The 14,387-nt window shown below is 42.9% G+C and overlaps 3 protein-coding genes across 3 annotated transcripts; 2 read left to right on the forward strand and 1 right to left on the reverse strand.

Moving 5' to 3' along the window:
* Positions 1 to 334: 334 nt before the first annotated feature.
* V2A60_000004 (muramidase family protein) lies at positions 335 to 2,227 on the forward strand (the record flags this gene model as incomplete). Its single annotated transcript, XM_083251376.1, has 7 exons — positions 335 to 440; positions 488 to 511; positions 607 to 1,005; positions 1,085 to 1,388; positions 1,443 to 1,680; positions 1,732 to 1,956; positions 2,012 to 2,227. The coding sequence occupies 7 exons, from the start codon at positions 335 to 337 to the stop codon at positions 2,225 to 2,227; spliced, it is 1,512 nt and encodes a 503-aa protein (XP_083107502.1).
* A 709-nt stretch (positions 2,228 to 2,936) lies between these two features.
* On the reverse strand, positions 2,937 to 3,980 carry V2A60_000005 (uncharacterized protein; the record flags this gene model as incomplete). Its single annotated transcript, XM_083251377.1, has 2 exons — positions 2,937 to 3,785; positions 3,849 to 3,980. 2 exons carry the CDS (start codon positions 3,978 to 3,980, stop codon positions 2,937 to 2,939), a joined length of 981 nt encoding a protein of 326 aa, XP_083107503.1.
* An 8,693-nt stretch (positions 3,981 to 12,673) lies between these two features.
* V2A60_000006 (ABC transporter C family protein) lies at positions 12,674 to 13,666 on the forward strand (the record flags this gene model as incomplete). The annotated part of the gene is made up of 1 exon (XM_083251378.1): positions 12,674 to 13,666. One exon carries the CDS (start codon positions 12,674 to 12,676, stop codon positions 13,664 to 13,666), a length of 993 nt encoding a protein of 330 aa, XP_083107504.1.
* Positions 13,667 to 14,387: the final 721 nt, after the last annotated feature.

Below are 14,387 nucleotides of genomic sequence, written 5' to 3' on the forward strand. Positions count from 1 at the left end.
TTCCTACCATTTACACAAAAACAATCTGCACAACAAGTTCTTTTCGTGCATTATACTTGAAACTGAAACAAAGACATGGCTTTTATTTGGAGAGTTTTCTCTCGCCACAAGCAAACTTACTTCTGGGCTGGAGTCGCTTTGGCGCAGCTTGCAGTTGCTAATCTGACCATCTTTGAACCAGGATCTGTGGTCAACTCTAGCTCTTTAGCTCTGTCTGGAGAAATTTCGCAGCAATGTATCTCTGCTCTGCAGGCAACGATCAATTGTGATCCATGGATACAGCTTAGCATGCTTGGAAATGGCATTTCTTTTATGCCTCCAGATACTCTGGACCATGTCTGCGCATCTTCCTGCAGCAGTTCCCTACAAGATTATCACAACTCGGTTCAGAGCTCCTGTGCTGGAGGTCCAGATGTATGGCCTGGCGTGCCAGCTACATTGTATGGGGACCAGATTTGGGCGCAATATAATCTAACTTGCTTCAAAGACTCGAAGGGCCAGTACTGCCAGAGTAAGTGAACAAATTTTACTAGCAAGCAACTGACGTGAGATGGGATGACACAAATACTTGTTAAATGACATTGCTAATACTACTGCGTTGTTAAGATGTTATTGCCAATCTGGCGTTTTCTGATGATGATGCCGATCAGAGCATCCTGAAGCTACCGAAAGACACACTTTGCTCCGAGTGTATTATAAATCTTGGCAGGCTTCTCCAAGGCACTTCATTCAGCAACTACGGCAAGAAAATGGCTCAGGAATGGCAGTCTATCCAGTCAAGCTGCGGAGTCTCGTACCCGACTGATGTTCAGCCAATTGCTGGCAACCAGACAGATATTCCCGGCTATGCGCCGTCTGGATACCCTGTTGCAATGTGCAACTCTGGAAAGACTTACACAGTTGTCAGTGGCGACGATTGCGGCAAAATTGCCCAAAACAATAATGTCCCACGAGGAGCACTGATTGCCAATAATGACATTTTGCCAGATTGTTCCAACTTGCAGAGTGAGTTTCCCGTATAATAGCCGGAGCACGGATTTTCAACCTATCGTATTGAGCTTCTTTTAACCAACCACTCATCTAGTTGGACAAAAGCTCTGCCTTCCGCACCCCTGCACACTGTATACAATCCAATCTGGAGATTATTGTAACTCCATTCTCAATGCACAAAACTTGACCTTGACGCAGCTCATGTCCTGGAATGCATTTATCAGCCCTGGGTGCACGAATCTACTCGCAGGCGACTCTTTATGTATTTCGCAGCCTGGAGTCGTTTGGAATGGCACAGCGATTCCCTACGCGACTGCGACGCAGACAGCCGTTTATGCTACGACAACAGTACATGCACCAGGGCCAATTCCTAGTGGCACTACAAAACAGTGCGGCAGGTGAGTCGAGAATATCTAATGAAATAACCTAACGATACGTACTTATCTTACTAGATACTACGAGGTGAAGACTGGGGACTACTGTCAGCTCATCGCTCTCAATAACACAATCACTGTTACCCTTTTCGGGTCTATTAACCCATCCATCAACTCTGGCTGCACCAACCTCATTCCTGGCTTCTTTTACTGCGTTTTCCCCGCGCTTGGCTGGAACGATACAAAGATTACCACATCTAGCTACGTCACACCACCTGCACCGACGCCGAGTGGTTCAACTAGTAACTGTTATGAGGTATGTATAGAAGGCGATTCCATACCCAGTTTCATTAACATGTTCCTGCAGTGGCACGTGGTCGTTTCTGGGGACGATTGCTCCAAGATTGGCACCGAATACGGCCTCACCCTTGACCAGCTCCGGCAGTGGAACCCTCAGCTCAAGGCAGATTGCTCCAACTTGCTTCTAGACGACGCGTACTGCGTGTATGGGGATAGCGCTGCTACTACGTTATTCAGCTATGCGACCCCGCCAGCACCGACTCCCAGTGGCACAACGGACAAGTGCTATCAGGTAAGGGTCCTTTTGTATGAAAGCGCCTCTGTACAGCGGCTTATGTGTTTGATAGTGGCACGTCGTTGTCTCTGGTGATTATTGCGCGAAGATTGAATCTCAGTTCAACATCACCATGGCCGAATTCCAGAGCTGGAATCCGCAGATGAACAATGACTGCACGAATCTTCTCTTGGGTGAGGCGTATTGTGTACGTGGAGATTCGCAAGTCTCGGGGCGTCGCGCTCTGCCTACACGGATGCCGGCTGTTCAAACGGCATCTGCTTTTTGAGGTCTCGCGTTACCTGGAACTTTGGTGCTTATTTCTGGCCCATACAGTATCAATTGATAGAGTAAGTATAGTAATTAATACTGTACTTAGAGTACGAATAAAAAGGATTATTAATATTTATACTTTACTTCCCTTTTATTACGCCTGGTGGCTGCAACCAATATGGCTCACTAGCTAAGTTACTTGTACATGTCCAAAGTTGGCGTCGCCTGCCCACATTATGTCGTACGAAATCCCACTCAGTCACAAATAAAACAGAACTATCGAACGATTTAAACTTTGTGGCCATGGCTCCGTTAAAATATGGTCTGTTCGGCTCGTTACAGCTACTTACTGTGTTATAAACTGCTAGATCTAGTAAACTTCCTAGAATTTTTTTTGGCAGGCAAAGTACTACTAGTGGGCCAGACATAGGAGAACTACCACATTCGCACTCTGCTTTGGAAACCGCAAATTACTTTGCTAATTTAAGGGGGTATCAGAGCCACGTGTAGGTCAATCAAGGAGAAGAGCCTATTCAACCTACCAAGTTTAATGCCTCTTTTGCCAACTCGTATGTCCCCTCTCATGCACTACCTGCTGCTCTATCCCTCCCTTTACTTTGATGTTGCCAATGCCAGTTTTTCTGTACGGAGAGGCTTCGTTTTTAGTTCTCAATGATTAAATGCATTTTAAAATCCAGGTAGTATTAAATCAGGAACGGTAGAGCCTAGCTGATCAATTTCTCAATGTACTCAAATTCCCGATCGGCGTTAAACGTCCCCATCCCTCTCCATATGCCGTCTATGTCGACAGCAGCGGCAATATCGACTAGCTCGTAGCGATGGAGAGCGGCATAAAATTTAGGCATAAGGGCATTGATGGCAACTTTGAAGTACCCACGATATCCTAGGTCGTTACCCGTGTGCAACCTCGCGTCCACGGCGATGACATAAGATGCATCGCCTACAATCGACTCCATGCTTGGTCTATCGACCATGAGGCACATGCTTGTCACGATGCCCGGCCCTATCTCGTCACTCCACTGCTCGTCTTGGTCTGTTTGTGTGTCCTCTTCGGGATCGATATCTTCGGGATCATCGGGCTGCAGGAAGAAGATTTGAAATGCCTGCGATACGTCGGCAGGGCCCTTGTCGATGAACTCTGGATTCTGGCTGATGCGAGTTAGGATATTGTCGTCGAGACGCTGCATCGCTTCAGAGCACTCGAGGGGTGCTTCGGCTATGCCCCTCTGCATCTTCTCGTGAAACCCCTCCTGGAACGTTTCCCATAGCTGCTCGTCACCGTAGTAGGTGCGTAGAATATTAAAACCGTAATCGTCTAGCGCGAGATCCTCCATTTCATATACACAGTCGATAATGTAGCCGTTATCGATGACAGATTGGTCCACGGGTGGCTCCTCTAAAGGCGGATCGAAATCCAAGTCTTGCGCAAGTTCTGGGCGAAGCGGCAGGGGTGGTGCACCGCGGGCGGCGCGCCTCTTATTAATTTCAACCATGTGTTTAACTGCCGCGATATTCACCTCTACCAGTGCACGCTGATCAAGTCTCTTGCTTTGCTGAATTTTTGTGTCAGCGAATATTTCTACCTACCAACGCGGCACATTGACTGGGTGCTGTACCTCTTCGGGTAGAGCTGTCTGCTCCTCAGGAGTCATATTTTGATATTGTTCTTCTGTCCATCCAGGAGGTAGATAGGTCAGGGCCGGATGGTGTGAAAGTTTGGTGAGACGGTACTCCGGGCTTTCCGACATAATGAGATTCGTAGACTGGGTGACAAAAAGAGAGACTTCGCTCAAAGCCGAATAATTGTGAATTGACGGTGGTGCTAGCCAGCCGAAACCCTTAAAGGACAGCGGGGTATATATGGTCAACTAGTGATTATGCCTTTACTGTAATTTTATTAAAGCCGATACATGTGCCATACACCCACTTTCTCGAAGTGGGTGCTAGAGGGCAAATTAGCTACTAGGGTAAAGTGGCCTATTAGTATTTTTACGGAAAATAATAGGTAAATACTAATAATACCCTACTTACTTTAGCCTTTAATAAAAATATATCTAATATTTAAGGAAATATATAATAAATCTTAGAAATATCCTTAGTCTTATAAATTTTATATTAAAAAATATAATCTTAAAAGATTAAATTTAATTATTTAATAAATATTTTTAATATTTTTATTAGACCTATCTCTTATATAGTGATAAAATAGGGGCTATTTAGGATTCTTTTAGTAGGCAATAAAGTCTCCACAAAAAAATATAGGGGGCTATTTCAAATTCATAGGTTAACCCCATTTTATAATAGAAAGGCCTACCTAGAAATAAACCTAACCTAGCCTAGGGTTATAAGTAGGTTAGCTAATAGAGTAGCCCTATTATATCGTAGTTATCTATTATAAATAAGGAGAGAGTAATAGTATAGAAGATAAAGTTTATATATAAATTAAGTAAAACTAAGACTATAATATTAATTTAATTAAATATATATTAGAGTAGTTAGCTAGCATAAATAGTACCTAGTATTAATAGTAATATAGGGGGGGTTAAGAATAGGGGGGATAGGGGCATAGATTATATAACTAATAATAAAAAGATAGAGAGAAAGAAAAGGAGAGAAAATATATAGATATAATATATATATAATAAGATAACTAGTAAATATATACCTATTTATCTATAACCCTAGGTTCTTATTTTTATTTTATAGTCTATACTAGTAGGTAATAGTTTAGGCTAAGGTAGTAATCTATTTAATAAAATACTATAGTAATATACTAACTATAGTATATAAGACTATTTTATAAATTATAGAAGATATTCTAAATATTATAGATATATAAGCTAAGTTAGTTAAGTATAAGTTACTTAACTAAGAAGAACCTATCTTATATATTAACCCCCCCTAAACTAATAGATTACGATACTATATATACCTATATATAGCCTATCTCTTATGTAGCGATAAAATGGGGGCTATTTGGGATTCTTTTAGTAGGCGATAAAGTCTTTATAAAAAAATATAGGGGGCTATTTCGAATTTATAGGTTAACCTTATTTTATGATAGAAAGGCCCGCCTAGAAATAAACCTAACCTAGCCTAGGGTTATAAGTAGGTTAGCTAATAGAGTAGCCCTATTATATCGTAGTTATCTATTATAAATAAGGAAAGAGTAATAGTATAGAAGATAAAGTTTATATACGAATTAAGTAAAACTAAGATTATAATACTAATTTAATTAAATGTATATTAGAGTAGTTAGCTAGCGTAAATAGTACCTAGCGTTAATAGTAATATAGGGGGGGTTAAGAATAGGGGGGATAGGGGTATAGATTATATAACTAGTAGTAAAAGGATAGAGAGAAAGAAAAGGAGAGGAAATATATAAATATAGTATATATATAATAAGATAACTAGTAAGTATATACCTATTTATCTATAACCCTAGGTTCTTATTTTTATTTTATAATCTATACTAGTAGGTAATAGTTTAGGCTAAGGTAGTAACCTATTTAACGAGATATTATAGTAATATACTAACTATAGTACGTAAGGCTATTTTATAAGCTATAGAAGATATCCTAAATATTATAGATATATAAGCTAAGTTAGTTAAGTATAAGTTACCTAACTAAGAAAAACCTATCCTATATATTAACCCCCCCTAAACTAACGGATTATAATATTATATATACCTATATATAGCCTATATAATATAGGGTATATAAGAATATTACTAGGAGTAGTATAAGTAGGTTAATATTAGGAAAGGGGATTATTATACCTATAGTTAGCTAGTAGACGCCTATACGTTACTATAGAGTATTAGCATATATTACTAGAGGTTATTTATAGGTAGCCTAGCTAGCTATTAGTTTATAGTCTAGGTAATAGATAAATAGGGAGAATAGAATAGAATCGCTAGTAGGAGTAGCCTAGATAATTAAGAGAATATATAAGTATTTAAATATATAATAAATAACATAGGCATAATATTTATAGCAATAGTAGCTAACGATAGAATTAGAGAGGATAACTAGAAGAAAGAGGCTAATATATAGTTAGGCTAGGTTAGATAGGTATAGTATTTAGAAGGATTATATCTAAAGATATTATTTACTATAGGTAATCTACTAGCTATAGATAAGGGTATATTATAGTAATTATATAATAGTATTAAATAGGTTATAGAGATAGCTAAGCGCATATACTACTATTAGATTATTAGATTATTAACTATATTTAAGATTAACTAGCATAAGGCTAGTAAAAGAGCTAGCTAGCTATTTAACGTATGAATAGAAAGTAATTTATAAGCATAGTATAAAGAAATATAGATATAGATTATATATATTATATACTATGTTAAGTAAATTGATAATAATAAGTAGCTACTATATATTATAATAGAGGAGTAGGGTAATGTATAGTATAGGGGTATAAACTGAATATTATATTATATAATAATTATAATAGAAATAAGCTAATTTTTCTCGTTATAACGTATATACTCTTACCTATTTTAACCTAGGTTTAGAATTAAAGTTATACAGAATTACACTAGCTATACCAGGTACCTTACCAGCCACCCCAGCCACTTTAAACCTTATATAAGGTCATGACGAACCACTTGAATTCGTTCGAGTCATAGACTAGAATAGACCCACATTTTTCGTCTATATAGATCCAGTAATTCCCTATACCTTTTGCTATAGAAATAAGCAAGCTTCTTTACGACGCACGTATGAATAGAAGAACGATTTTATCGATTTTACTTCGACCATCCTTCTTACCAAACGATAACCCGTGTTTCCGATCCTTCCACTTCCATTTACCAAGCCTATCGCTCGTTAACCTCTAACAACTAAGAAGTAACTATTACTACTAATATGGCTAGGTAGTATATCGAGGTAGCAAATAATATAATATTAAATAAGATAAGTCTTCGAACTATTCTATCGAGGTAGAATAATTTACTAGAGAAAGCTATAGGGCTCTCTTTAGAAAGAGCATCGTTATTAAGTAGTCCTACATATAGACTTAATAAAACTAGGGGCTTATGTACTTATTAGCGTCTTATGTCTATATTAATAAAAGGAGATTTTCTATAAATAGATTAACTTCTACTCTCTTTAGATTAAAATAGTAATATTTTATAATTCCGCATAGCTTAGGCAAGACTTAGGAGGTATTATACGGGCCGAGGACAGACTTTGCTATAGAACCTAATAATAGAAGGAAGGGCAGATTTAAAACTTAGAGACGGGAAAACATAGAGCAATACAGTCTACCACTATTAAACTCACAAATCGATTACATAGAGTTCGCCAACAATACTAGTAATTAAGCCATCATGATATGCTTTTGTTAGCTACATGGTGGCGCAGTTATATATGATTACGTATAACGTAAGTATGTAATATGATAGTACACAGCGCTATAGAATAAAAATTTCTCTTTCTTAGAGTACGTTAGCAAAGGTTAAGTATAAATACTTAATAGTTAGGTAAATTTACTTTACGTCTTAGAAACCGCCTAATACTCGCAGAAAGACGCCCTACTCACCACTCGCTACTTGCCTCTTATACAGGAGATTTAGCCCGCTTATTGTCAGTTCCTAGCCACTTCTTCAGTTACTTTGATTCCTTAACTATTTAATTAACTCTCGCCCCTTTTCTTTAGACTTAGAATCTTCTCAATATACGCTTCCAGTCATTATTTTACCTCGGAGCTACGCTCTTCCAGCTAGGGCGAGGCGCGCCGACACCGCGGCCTACAACACTGACTCGAGGCTCAAATAAGGCGCCCGTATCTGCGGGATACAACGACTAGTATGATTCAGCTTCCGATTTTGTCAAAACTAGTTCAAAGCGCTCTACGGGGTACAACGACTAGTACGAGTCGGACTCTAACTAGTTAATGAACGTTAAGACTTTCCCGACCTTCTTAACAGCGCCATTATTGCCCTCTTCAACATTGAACATTTGCGTCACTATCAATATTACATGCGAAATCTCTATTACCATCTTCTACAAGAGTTAAGAATAGTCGCGGGATTAGTTGCGAACTAGCTTATCGTCCTAGTAAATTCAGGCCTATTCATATTCCAGTATATGATCGGTGACTGTCCTCCACCAAGTATCCCATAGCTTGCTAAATTCCCTTCCCTATCGCAAGCGGCGTGTTACTAGCGTGCCTACTGTGTGTGATCGTAGTTGCTGGCGCATAATAATTTAAACTTTGAAAGCATAACACGTATTCAAAAGGAGATGGGATCGATGAATCAATTGGTCAGATGGATGATGATGCTGATCCGGAGTGTGGCGGCAAATCTACAGACTTCTATTAAAGACCATGGTCAGAGCCTGAACAGATGTCAAACTGCTATATACTCTATTTGCCGGCTGACTTGCGAAGTATTGGTACTACTTCAGAAGCTATCCGTGCAGTAGACCTAACGCACGGCTGAAAATATTGAGTGGCATCGCACTAGCTGTCGAACTGCTACATCGAGGAAGTGGGTGTGTGACACATATATATACCAAAATACTTCACCAACTGGTGTGATACCCATCTTTTGCCAGCGGACCAGTAACGCGACACCGGCTCGTTTGCTTGGGCAGGAGAGGGCTGCGCTTTGTAGCCCGTTGCTAAACCTAAAATAAGTGAGGCTGCTAGCAGTTGTCATGCTGCCTTGGCCGGCCTGGTACTGTCTTAGCTGCAGATGCAAAGAGCACCACCTAATATTACTCCACTATTGTTGGCTGGCGGGCGTTTGAAGCCTCTTTGTCCGGGCATGAGTCACGAGGTCACACAAACAAACACAAACAAACCGTGTGAGACTAACCCTGAGATGATGTTGTAAAGTCGTAATCTCTGTGCCATGATCTCTTCGGTTGACGTTCACTACAATGGATAGCTTCAAGCAGGCCTTGCTACGACAGTGCAGATTCGAAATGCCGACTCTTGTCGAGTTCACCACAATCGTTGGTACCAGTGCTTCATCGCTCATCACCGTGCGAGAATGGTGGCGTGGAACCGACGGCGATGGCTCTCCGAAGTCAGAGTATTGCGAAAAAGTTGGTGATGCGACCAAAAACTTGGAAACAGTCTCTTCAGCCGCTGCTCCCGGGGCAGTCGCAAGCGCAGCGGCTACTGTAGGGCTCTCTCTCGCCACATATCAAGTCCTTGCTGCGGACGCGGCCTCGCTCAATGATCATCATTCTCATAAGTTACTCTTTCTCTCTTGGGTATCATCTGACTCCGAATGAGTATCTGTTCTCTTCGCATTGTACTGATTGCGGTGCAGGCGCTCATATCCACGCAGACCTTAATTGTACTGCTAGAGTTCCGGTTCCTGCGGCGCTACGCACATGGAATTCGTCTCAGTTGTTCCGCCGCCCTGGTTTTACACCTTATTCTCTTTACAGAATGGTTCATCTACAGCGACACTCCCGGCGTGTTCTGCACACAGATTTGCTCACTGCTCGCCATCATACTAGCTGGCTTGTCGATACCAAGACGCCCGTCCGGGTTCTATCAGGGCCGCCCGGTGAATCGTGAGCTGTCTGTCTCGCTTTTGAGTAGACTTACATTCTCCTGGGGTCCATTCCACGGATCACGATCTGCGATCCCTGAAAATATGAGAATGGAAGACTTGCCTGAAGTCGGACCGTCTTGTCGAGTTACCACTTGGAGACAGCTCCTTCCGGTTGGCTCTGGCAAGCAAGTTCATCTCTTGAGGCAGCTCATGACAATCTTCCGCCCAATACTATTCACTCAATGGTCACTGGTGTTTATCACCGCTGCGTCGCAGTTCAGTAGTCGTTTCGCGCTCTTCAAGCTACTACAGTGTCTCGAGACCCAAGTACCCTCAGGCACCGCGCTGCTCTCGGTAGTTGGCCTTGGCGTGGGGCTACTTGTTGAAACATTCTCCCACAATTGGTTGATATGGTTTACCCAAATGAGACTGCAAATTCCCATTGAAGGATTGCTCAAGTTCCTTGTTGTCGAAAAATTAACACGCAGGCCCCTGGCTGCCGGAAAGCGGCCGCCACCGAGCGGGAGCAGGACGGTGGCGGACGCAGATGATTTGGAGTATCCTTCTCTGGCAAACATTCTCAACTACCATTGGTATGTCCGTGACGGTTCTACTATTATTCACAGGCTAACGTCTACATTTAGTTTGGAGACTGCGAAGGCCTGCGCGCATACACACCACTTCTTAGGCATAATCTGGAAGTTGTTAATTGATGTTCACTATTTGGCACACCTACTTGGCATAAAGAGTATACTTGCTGGAGCCGCAGCATCTCTGCTACTATTGCCAATTTCGACCAGGCTTTCCCGAAATTATAGAACGAAACGTGCTCAGAGAATGAAAGCACATTCATCCCTTTCCAGTCTCGTGTCGGAAGCATTACAGGGCCTCCGTCATATTCGCCTCTCGTCTATGGAAGGCATCTGGAAACTTCGACTAAGTGAGATGAGAGGCCGGGAGTTAGGCCACATGTGGGGTACTGGCATCGCAATGTCTTTGCTAACCTTCACTATAAACCTAAGCCCTGTTCTGCTAGTATCTACAGCCCTTTCTGTACATGTCTATGGAACGGGTCATTTGAGCTCATCTCTCGCATTCCTATCGCTCAACCTGTTCGACAGCCTTCACGCCGCCTTTGAAGAACTCCCGTCTCGTTTCGCTGAAGCTCGTATCTCTTGGTCCAGCTGCAAACTTCTTCATAGGTTCTTGAATGAGCCAGACCAGAAAAAGTCGGCAGTACCATCTGATAGGTTACGTCTTGAGAATGCAGACTTATCTTGGTACGTCCAAAAGTCCAGCCCGAATACATAAAACGACGTTATTTTATCCGACGTTAGCATCGACTTTCCACCTGGCGCCCTGAGTATTATTACCGGTGGTACTGGATCTGGAAAGAGTCTTCTGCTTGCTTCCATGCTCGACGAGACCAGCATCCGATGCGGACGGCTTTTCCGTCCGCCTGTGTGCGCCACAGCCAACAAAAGCGAATTCCAAATAACATCCGGGGGTACAGCCTTGGTGTCGCAGCCACCCTGGATCGAAAATCGCACAATATTTGAGAATATCATCTTTGGTTCTGCTTATGATGAAGCTCGCTACAGGGAGGTCTTGGCCGCTTGCGCCTTGAATCAAGATCTCTCGGCTTTACCGAAAGGCGACCAGACTATCGCGGGACTGAGTGGTGCTATCCTCAGCGGAGGTCAAAAGTGGCGAGTGGCACTCGCTCGTGCCTTTTATTCAACCGCGGAAATAATTCTGCTGGATGATGTCCTCAGCGCTGTTGACACCCGAGTCGCCAAGAGAATCTTTGAGCAGATGTTGACGGGAAAAATAGCGAAGGACAGGATAATCATCCTAGTCACTCACAACTTGGAAACATGTCTCGCAGCTGCCAGATATCATGTCACTGTCGAGAATGGCAAAGTTGCTGGCAAATTTAGGCCCCGCACTCCATCGAAAGACCAGTCGGGACCTTTCGTAGCCTTGAAGCCATTATCTGAATCCATTCATGATGTCGAAAAAGACTCTGAGCGCTCTGAGCATTCTCAGAGAAAGCGTACTAGCCTTGTTGCCATGAGCACTAAGCAAATATTGTCTGCTTATATATGGGCCAGTGGCGGGATTCTTTCTCTTGCGATAGGATTTCTCGTCACCTTTCTATCACGCGTCATCATGCACAGTAGCTCATGGTGGTTAAGTCGATGGACAACGCAGGACCAAACAGGTGCGGACCATTCTGTTGCTTACAGCCTGAAGGTGTACCTTGCTTTGTCTTTGTGCACAGTGGCGGCATCGGAGGTGAACTCGCTTGTCTTGCTCAGCATGAGCCTTGGTGCGTCCCGATCACTGTTTCAAAGACTTGTACAAAGTGTACTCTATGCTCCACTGCCATGGATTGACAGCATGTCTTTGGGGGAGATGATTCAAATCCTCGAGACGGACATCTACACAATGGATAACAAAACAACACAGTCACTACACAACTTGGTGGGGAATCTTGTTAACTTGTTCATCATAATAAGCAGCAGGTATGGATCTTACAAGGAGCGAAGTTAAATATTCATATCTGACAACTTCTCCAGCTTGATATCGGCCCCTCAAACGGTATTTTACAGCGCTGCCATTCTATTGGTTTACTCAAAGGTAGTTATACGGCAGCTTAGTATTTCACGGCATCTATTCAGGCTCATTGATCAATCTCTGAGGCCTATTGTTGAGCATGCGACATCCATAGCCTCAGGGTTGGCGACCATCAGAGCCTTCGACAGAACCGACTTCTACCTTGTTCAAATGCATGAGTTGCTAGACCGAGGCGCAAAGCTGGGTATGCATCTTATCCTAGGTCAACGCTGGCTTGCGGTTCGTCTAAGTCTCCTGGGCACAGTCTGGGTCACTGCAGTCGCGATGACTCTTGTCTATCGAGGCGAGGATGCTGCCAAAACTGGACTTGTCATTACTCTGGCGCTCCAGCTCAAGGCTGCTCTCGGTGGCGCAACCACCGTTTTTAATCTACATGACATGCTAGCTCGCACTATTGGTCGAATCGTCAGCCTGGCCAACGTCAGAATAGAGAGTCAGGATGGAAATGAGCCCCCTGAATCCTGGTCGCCGGAAGTAGACGCCCGCATTGAGGTTCGCGATTTGGTAATTTGCTATGGGACAGCGATGCAGCCAGCCCTACGCGGAGTCAGTTTTTTGGTCGAGCCACGCAAGCGACTTGGTATTGTCGGCCGGACCGGGTCTGGCAAGACAAGTCTTGTCAATGCACTCCTCCGTTTTATCAATCCTACGGAGGGCCGGATTCTCATCAACAACGTCGACATTTCAACAGTCAAGCTGAAAAGCCTGAGAGAATCTATAGCACTTATACCGCAAGACCCTTTCCTCTTCTCCGGCGATCTCCGATACAACGTTGATCCATCTCGCAAAAAATCTGACGATGCGGTGCTCGAGGCGCTACGTCGTGTCCACCTCATTCCGTCCAATGGTGCTTCGAACCCCGAGAAAAATACTGGCGAACTTCTCCAGCTTGACATGGAGATTCTTTCCGGTGGCTCAAACCTCTCATACGGGCAGCGTCAGCTCATATGCTTAGCGAGGGCACTTCTGAAGCAGTGCCCCGTCTTAATTCTAGACGAGGCTACCAGCGGGGTAGATGCCACCATGGACGCGTTCGTGCAGCGCACCATTCGAGAAGAATTCTCGCATGCTACCATCCTCGTTGTTGCACATAGACTTATTACTGTGGCTGATTTCGATGATATTCTCGTCATGAGCGGGGGCGAGGTCGCCGAGCTCGGGCCGCCAGCAGAGTTGATGGCTAAGCGTGGTGTTTTTTGGGACATGGTACAGCAGAGTGGCGACTCTGAGCAGATCGAGCTAGCCATGAAAATATAACGTTGGCCAGCCACGGCGGAGCGCGGGCCCCCCTCCCCTATTGAAGCACCCATTTTACACCAAAAAAAGCGCTTTGGGACTATATATACAAGTATAAGAGTATAAAATACGTAGTTAGTTTTAAGCTGAACAAACACTTTACCTATGAACTATTCTTGCTATCTTAGAAGTCTAGAATATGATTTTTTATATAGCTTAATATCCTAATACCCCTTTACCTAAAAGAACAGAATTCATTACTTAAACTATTTTTGTAAATGAGGTCTGGTTTCCTTCAGTAGCTGTCTAAATTATTATATCTTTACTAAATTGTAAATGCTTATCGTGCTTATAGCAATGTACTGCCCTACATCATAGAAGCTTGGTGTCACGATAGTGGGAGACAAAAATTCTGTACCTTTTCTCATCACACTCAGTATCTCATCCGTACGAAGCTTGGGGCAACCCAGTGTACGCCGTCAGTTTTTACAAGTTAGGGTGGTAGTGGGTGGGTAGGCTCGTATACTATTAAGTTAGCACACCATGCCCAGTGGCCTCCAAACCAGCCGCGACTGCGTTTAGCGATCGAATACCGGTTGCGCAGATTCATTTCAAAATTCATGCGGAAATGTTAACAGGATTTTAACCGGCGAGGCACTGATATTATAGGAATCAGTTAATACTCACGGCGTTAAACTCCTTTAAACATATGGCAAAAAGGGAGGCTGGAATTGATGCAGTA

This window comes from Cordyceps javanica, chromosome 1 (genome assembly GCF_051103115.1).
Source record: "Cordyceps javanica chromosome 1, complete sequence".
In the NCBI taxonomy this organism is placed as follows: Eukaryota; Fungi; Ascomycota; class Sordariomycetes; order Hypocreales; family Cordycipitaceae; genus Cordyceps; species Cordyceps javanica.